Genomic DNA, 7,981 nt, shown 5'->3' on the forward strand with positions numbered 1-7,981 from the left:
TCTAACAACTTAAATAATTTTTATTACAAAAGGAAGAAAAGACCAAAACATCCCCAAAATTTTCCCATGGGCTTCCCCCTCGGTGCCAATAAATAAGGTGGGGGAGACTGACCGGAGGAGGGGTGGGGGGTCATGGTTCAGCAGAAGTGGGAATGCAGAGCCTGGGCAGGGGTGGGAAGGACATCCAGCCCCTCACCCAGTCCTGGCACTACGATCACATTGGCCGGAACACGGAACTCTGTACACTGATAGCGACAGTCTCTGGTTGTGTCCCGAGGAGCGTGGCCAGAGAGGAAGGTCATGCCTCAGGATGGCCAGGCTGGCTGCCCCACCCTGCAGCCTTCTGAGTTCTGGGCAGCATTGAGTCCAGCCGGCTCCCTGCTGGCTCCCAGGGAATCTAGCAGCATCAACTGAGGTGCAAGCCCACTTAAGAGGGGCCTAAGATGGATGGAATGAGCCTTCCGCATTGGGGGAGGCAAGTATGAAAAATCATAGTGAGAGCTGGCTGGGTTGGGACCCACTGGTCTCTAGGATAGAAAGAGAGGCCACCCCCCACTGCCAGCTCAGCTTGCAGCTTTGTCACTACACCAGGATGGGGGTGGAGGACGCTGGCATTGCCCAAGTCTCAGTGATGTACACCTGTGGTGGAGGAGATGGTAGAAACCAGTGTCCCCGCTCAGGCCCCTTCCAGGGCCAGCGCCCTCCTGGCAGGTAGGCCTTTGGACCCATTTGGGCAGTTCTGGGAGGGCAGTAGAGGGATCCTTTCAGCTCCCTGCCCCAGCCATGCCCAGTGAGTGGAAGCTGCCCTCTTCCAGCAAGAGACGTCCCAGGCGGTAGAGCAGCTGGGGGTACCAGTGCACACCCTCCCCTGGGGTCCAGCTGCCCCACGCCAAGCTGTGAAACAGTCGCAGGGGCCAAAAGGCCAACTGAGCCAGCTGGTGGTCAGCCACGGCCGCGAAGCAAGAGGCCACCACATCCTCCACCACCAGTGTCCCATGCCTCGTTAATGGGGCGTAGGCCCCAAGGGCCACGTGTGTGGAGACGGCTGCCACTCGGGCAGGCTGCAGGCCTGGGACCCCCGCCACCAGCACATACTGGCCGGGCTGCACTTGGCTGGCAAACGTGGCCCGGAAGTGGGTGGCTGGCTCTGTGTGATTGTTGGCCGTGAAGAGCAGGTGGGCGGGTGTGAGTGCCAGTCGGCGCGGGGGGTCCTGGGTCTCGATGACCTGGAAGGCCCTCAGCCTGTCTGGTTCGCGATCGAGGAAAATGAGTACGTCGCTGAAGGTGGGGCTCCCATCCTCCCCCATGGCCAGCACTCGGTCTCCTGGCCTCACGGCTGACAAGGCCACACGTGCCCCACTCTCTAGGCGCACCTGGGCTCCAGCAGGGAAGCAGCCGCCTGTCTTGGCCGCGGCCGAGTGCTCTGTGGGAAGAAGGGACATGAAGGCATTACTGCTGTGGAGCTTGGATTCCCGGTCACAGCATCCCTCCCCAGTCCAGCCAGAGTTCCTCTTGATCCCAGGCTGCCCCCCATCGCCATATCCTGTCCCCTGCCCCCCACTTTCCATGCAGCCTTGAATCCACCCCAGCCCACAGTGTGACCTCCTGCCCTCCTCCCCAGCCTAATGCTTTGCCAATGAGAGGAGCACACTGAGGCTTCAAGACCCAGTGGGTGTGAGGGAAAGGGCCCTCCTGAAGCCCATGTGAAGCCCCCCCATCTGCTCCCAATCCTGACAAGGCTGTGAAGTAGTCAGAGAGGCCAGAGGTCAGCTGAGCCAAGCAGTGGTCAGCTGTGACTTGACACCCAGAAGCTGCAGCTTCGTCGAGAAGGCAAGTTGCTTAGCACCTCTGGCATCTGGATGTCCCATTATTTCTCACCCATTGCTCAGATGCTTCCCAAAATTGCCCTCTCAGACTGACACCCCAAGTTCTGTGCCAGAACCGGCCCTTGGAGTCTATACTCCAAGGGAGAGGAGGACCAGTCAGTGGTGAGAATACAGACTCCTGGGGAAGCTCAGAGTGAATGGCCAGGCCAGGGTGTGGCTCAGTGGCAAGGGTGAAATCACCATCTTCAGTTCATGTGCTGGGTCCTTGTGCGGGGACGGGACACCATGGCATCAGTGGGTGGGATGCAGAATAGTGTTTGGGGGTTAGGAGTTATGAAGGCAAGTGGCCACCCTAGGAGCTGGCACCTGGCCGACGTTAGCAGGTGAAGGGTTGATGTGACTTGAAGCAGACACAGTTGGCAGGGAAGTGCTGAGGGGAAAGGTCAGGGTGGGGTCACCACTGTGAGCCCAGGTGGGATCAGGAATAGTAAAAGCCTGCCTGGTCTCAGTGTGCCAGGTCTGTGAGTGTGACAGCTGCATGGGGCCGGCATGGAGGGCTGAGCCTGCAGCGAGGGGGGACCACGCTGGCAGTCACACAGGAACCATTTGAAGCATCCATGACTGGGTTCAATGCAGGTGACAGGGACGCTGACAAGATTTGAGGGGGGGGACGAGGCCCCAGTGCCTGCCAATTCTGATCAACAAGGCGGCCGATCTGGGAAAATCCACTTTATTAAGTCCACTCTGTTTATTCTTGCCCTCATGGCTGGCTTTGCCCCCAAATGTCCAGCTTCAGGGCCCTGGAGGAGAGGCTGGGGACGCCTGCGCCCCCTGAGAGGGGCGTACACAGTGCCTTAAAGGGCCTGACCTGCAGCTGGGCCGTGGGTTCTGAACCTCTGGGCTCCTGGCTCCCGCTCAGGCACGCTGGTGTCTGGGCACACTCTGGCCCCTGGTCCCACCCCACCCCCTAGCGTTCTGCACCACACTGGGTGGGGAGGCCGTCTCTGTCAGCCTGGCTTCCTCCATCTGGCCAGCTTGCTCTGTCTTGCACCTCCTGCGGCAGGCTCTGGACTGTGGACCGCCAAGTCAGCACCCAGCGTCGCTGGGACAGGGCCCTGTCTCCCTAGGCTCCTGCCATGACACTATCAGGCACGGGTCGAGCAGGTGGTCAGGAGCAGCAGCGGGGAGCGCCGCAGACGTCCTCTTCCCCGGGGTCCCCGCCTCCATCCCTGGGAGGGTCTCTTCACCTTCTTGGCCCTGGCGGGCCCAGCGCCGCCTGTCCATGCCCTGCGGCCCCGGCCCCGGGCCCAGCCCCCCGGCAGCGGCTCACCGGACTTGACGGAGCAATGCACGTGCGCCTTGGACTCGTAATACACCCAGTCGAAGCCAGCCTCCACTGCCAAGCGCGCCAGCAGTCCGTACTTATTGCGGTCGCGGTCCGACGTGGTGATGTCCACCGCGCGGCCTTCATAATGCAGCGACTCCTCCGAGTGGTGACCATCTTCATCCCAGCCCTCGGTCACCCGCAGCTTCACCCCGGGCCACTGGTTCATCACCGAGATGGCCAGCGAGTTCAGGCGGTCCTTGCAGCGCTGCGAGAGGAAAGGAAGCCGAGTTAGGGGGAGGAGCTGGCCCGCAGGCAGGTTACGGCGCAGCCTCGTCCCTCACTCTCCCACTGCACTCGCTGGAGTCGGGAAACCGGGGAGGGTGCTCTATCCCTCTCTCCTAGGAACAGAGAGTCCTAAAGTGCTCCTTCCCGTCTAGCATCAGCTGCCCCAGGGACCTGGCCCGCGCGGTGTTGCCACAAATCTGGAGGGCGCGTCGATTCGCTCACCCTTGGGGGCTTTTCTCTAAGCTCTCTCTCTCCTGCTGGGATTACTGATCCCTCCACAGACAGGGCTCCACCTTTTAAGCGCCGGGTCCCTCGGTCTCACCGCGGGACCAGGGACCAGGGACCGCCTGCTGCCTGGAGAATAAAGGTGGTAGCAGAGCTGACTGCCAGCCGCCGGCCTGCTAGGCGTGCAAGCCTCGAGGAGCCCAGTAGGTGTCACCGTAGCCCCAGGGCTGAGGCCCCCGAAGCGGCCAGGGCGCAGCAGGCGCGGCAGGTGCGAAGCGCCTCAGCAGCCTGGGGGTATGTTGGAGGGGAATCCCAAGCCTGCCTGGATCCCTCGGCGCCACAGAGCATTCCTGCTGGGACCCTCACGATCCAAAACCGGCCCGCACCCGCTCAGGGGAGGCGGCAGCCCGGGAGCCAGAAGCTGGTGTAAAGGCCAGCGCCTGGCCTGCCCAGATGGAGGACCATGCGGATGGTCTCCCGCTGCAAGGGGTGCGCTCCGGGTTGATAAACCCAGGCAACGTTCTCCCTGAGTCGAGAGCCCTCAGCACCTCTGCGCCGCCCCTGTCTGGGAAGGGACCCGAGAAACTGAGCGTGTGATCTCAGGGAGCCGGCTTCATGCTCCGCCTCCCATGGAGTGGGAGTCGAGCTGTGCCCTGGGGGAAGGACCGCAGAGATCATCGTCTGTGCTGGCTCCTTTCGTGCCTGGAGCCCAAGGGACCCCGCAGTTGACTGGGGGGTGGGGCCTGGGGGAGAGGGGCCTTTCCACAGTCCTTCACTTTGAGGTGCCAGGCACTCCCAAGTGTAGGCAGCCCATGTTTCGAACTACCCCCGCCCCTCAGAGCCCGGGCCCCACAGACCCTTGGACTCGGTCTCCCAGGAGCCAACAGCGGCTAAAACCCAAGGCCCTGTCGGTCCTCCCAAGATGCGTCCCAGGATGCAATCTAGCTGGGGGTGCTCACGGCCCGGGGAGGGAGCTCCGTGTGTTCCTTGCCGCCAGGCTTCTAGCCACCCACCTATGTCCGCTCCGCGGCCCCTGCTCCCCGCCCCTCTATCCCCCACCACCCCTCCCCTCCTCGGGTCCAGAGCCCGGGCACGCGCTGTCAATGATTGCCCAGCCCGTGGCCCGGATCCTTATCTGCATTCCTCGGCGCCCGGCCCGGCCCGGCCACCAGCCAACCTTCGCCCCGACACCCGCCGGCCAGACCCGGCGCCAGAGCGCATGCTGAGGGCCGTGGTCTAGCTGCCGTTCCCAGAGCACCTAGAAAGCAGGCCGCCTGCCTGCGGTGGAAGCCCCGGGAGACCACTAAGGAAGGGGACGGAGATGTCTTCCCTTGCGAACCCGGCAGCAGGGAAGAAAGTTTGCTCTCCACCCCCCCACCCCCACCCCTTCCCGAGGCGCTTGGGTTGAGTGCTGGTCCTGTTCCGAGCACGCAGAGACTAAAGTTAGCCCTGCTGTGGGGCTGTCCGGCATCCCAGCCCCTCTCTTTCAATCCATCCCCGCCATAAAATCCAGGGACCCCCCGCTCCCCCCCCCGAAGTTAGGTCTCAGAGCCCGGAGGCCTGGCACCTCACCCTTCAACTGCAGCTGCGCCGCTCAGCTCTCGGGACAGACACGTGGGCTTGCCCTTCAAGTTCCCTTCCCCACCTCCACCTCCTGGCTCTAATATTCCCCGCTGTTCCTTAAACCCAGACCCCGCCGGGGCGCTGCTCCAGGAGGGGGCAGCGCTGAGAACCGAGAGCGCACGGGAAGGAAAGGCCAGTGGGGCCCTCCGCGCCCGGAGCTTCTTCGCCTCAGGGGTGCCAAATCGCCTCGAAATGAAAGGGGCGCAGCCGTGCGGAAGATTAGGCCGGGAGGGACTGGTGCATCCCGGAGGCGCAGGAGGCAGTCAGGTAGAGGTACCTCCAGGTGCCGCATCTGACCTGAGCTGCCAGCACTCCAGGGCAGAGGGGCCACGGCCAACCGGCTGGGCTGTGGCTCTTGGCAGCGGGGAGCTCTTCTCACAGCCTCCGGCGGGCTCGGGGAATGCTAACACTCCGCCGGGACCCCGGCCGGCCCATCTCGGCGAGAAGGGCAGGTGCCAGGGGGCGTGCCAGCCAGTCAAGGAAAGGTGCCAGGGGGCGGGTAGGGCCGGGCAGGTGGCGGTGCTTCGGCGGCGGCGCCCAGCGAGGGCGTTTCGCGCTCACCTGGGTCATGAGGCGGTCGGCGCCTGTGTTCTCCTCGTCCTTGAAGATGATGTCGGGATTGTAGTTGGGGGTGAGCTCCTTGAAGCGCTCCGAGCTGCGCGCGATCTTGCCTTCGTAACGCCCGCTGGCGCCCAGGGTCTTCTCGGGCACGTTGGGGCTGAACTGCTTATACGCGAGCGGCACGAGCTTGCGCGGCGGCCGACGGCGGCTGCCCACCACCCGGCCCGGCCCGCAGCCCCGCGCCGCCGGCACCAGCAGCAGCAGCAGGAGCAGGCAGAACCGCAGTCGGGGCCGGAGCCGGGCAGGAGACATGGCCGGGGAGCCCGGGAGACCGGCGGGAGAGGACGCCTGGTGGGCTGATGGGTGGGCGAGTCGACGGGAGCGCTGCGGGGGCTCAGGCGTCCGGGTGGCTCCGGGGGGCTCCAGGTGGGGGCGCCATGGGCTGCGCGGCGCAGGGCCGGCGGGACTCAGGTGCAGGGCGGGGGCCCGGGGCCCTGGCTGGTGGCGGCGCTCTGTCCCCCTCGGCGCCTCGACTCTGAGCTGCCCGGCTCGCCGGCCGCCAATAAATAGGCCGGCCCGTTTGTTTTGGCAACGCGGCGACGGCGGGGGGCGGCGGGCGGCGGGGCTGCGGGCCGCCGGTCTGGGCTGGGCTGTCCGGGACGGCGGGCTGGCGGGCCCCGCGGTTAGCACCCCGGCCCGGCGGTCAGGCGGCTGGGGCGGAGCGGGAGCTGCTGCCGTCTGCGGCGCAGCCCGGGGCCGAGTGAGAGGGGAAATGGAAGAGATCCGGGCTCGGGCCCCGCGCAGACCGCACCCTACCCATGTCCCTGCCTCCTGTGCGCTCGACAGCAAACCTGCGGCAAGGGCAGCACAGCCTCCTCCCCCTCGGGCGGGCGGCCGCGGCACTAGCCAGCCCTCGTCCCGCTTGCTCCTCCGCCGTGCGTCCGCCCGCCCGCTGCCCTTGGCGCCCCCTGCACTGCCTGAGTCTGCCCTCCCCGCCCGGACGCGCCCCACCCCGCCTTGGCCTCGCCTCTGGGCTCCCCGCGGCTCCGGGGTGCCCCGCCAGGAGCTGCCACCCCCACAGAGACCGCAACCCACGGCGCGGCCGGACGCGAGGGGCGGGGGGCAGTGGCCGGACCGCATAGCCGCCTACGGTGTCCCTTGCGGGGAAGTAAACCCAAAAGGCAGGAGGCCGCTCATAACCTGGTGCCCCACCCTGGCCCAGGAGGCGCGCCCTCTCAGCTTGCTGGAGCTGAAATTCTGTATCAACCCGGTGCACATCCCACGGCCGTCCGGTCTGAAGCTGGGAGTGGGGCATTCAGCCTCATGAAGAGTAAAGGGGCGGGGGGGGGGTTGAATTGGAAACACTGTTAAAAGGAGCAAGATGAAGTTGCGAAGGAATAGGCCAAGGTGTAGAGAAGAGAGGCTAAATGGTGACATCAACAGAATACGGGAGAACCCCGACTGACCACGTTGAAGACGGGCAGGCACAGATCGCAGGGGCCGGGGCTTGCTGAGGATGCAAAAAATGATTCAAAGCCGCAGGACACAGGAGCTGCTAAATAACTCTCTTAATTCTACTTCACAAATGAACAAGAGCAGAGAATGCGTGGTGGCAGTCAGAGATGTAAACATGGGTTGTGTGTGTATTTTAATATGACATTCAGGAAAGCTGAATGAATTAGGATTCATTCTGTTAAAACAAGAAAAGACAAGTGTGTTAAAAACAAACACCACCACCACAAATTATGTAATATGTTTGCAGTATTTTCTACAAATTCAATAGAGATAGAAATAAAAGGGTGAGAAATAAAACGGTTTAAAAATTCTCATTGCAAGAATATTAATACAATAGGTACTGCTTATGTGCCTGATATATGGAAGCTATTAGATATTATTATACTAAGCATTCTACTTGCATTATCTAATTTAAACTTACAACTCCAAATGAGCTGTTATCATCCGCATTTTGAAATTTTGAAGATTGTGCAGTTCAGAGAAGAAAAGCAACTTGCTCCTGGCTGAGGGATTCACCCCATCCCCCACACCAACTGACCCCAGAGCCCGGGCCCTCACTGGGCAGCACTCAGCCATCCAGTACAGCCTGGGGTTTGGACACTGGTAGATTTTCACAGAT

The 7,981-nt window shown here is 63.0% G+C and overlaps 1 protein-coding gene across 1 annotated transcript; it reads right to left on the minus strand.

Moving 5' to 3' along the window:
* On the minus strand, window positions 1-6,695 carry IHH (Indian hedgehog signaling molecule). The gene is made up of 3 exons (XM_004262703.4): window positions 5,848-6,695; window positions 3,157-3,418; window positions 1-1,423 (listed from the first exon to the last, which is right to left on the minus strand). The coding sequence occupies exons 1-3, from the start codon at window positions 6,157-6,159 to the stop codon at window positions 765-767; spliced, it is 1,233 nt and encodes a 410-aa protein (XP_004262751.3). The 5' UTR covers window positions 6,160-6,695; the 3' UTR covers window positions 1-764.
* Window positions 6,696-7,981: the final 1,286 nt, after the last annotated feature.

The sequence above is a fragment of the Orcinus orca genome, chromosome 7, assembly GCF_937001465.1.
Source record: "Orcinus orca chromosome 7, mOrcOrc1.1, whole genome shotgun sequence".
Classification (NCBI taxonomy): Eukaryota; Metazoa; Chordata; class Mammalia; order Artiodactyla; family Delphinidae; genus Orcinus; species Orcinus orca.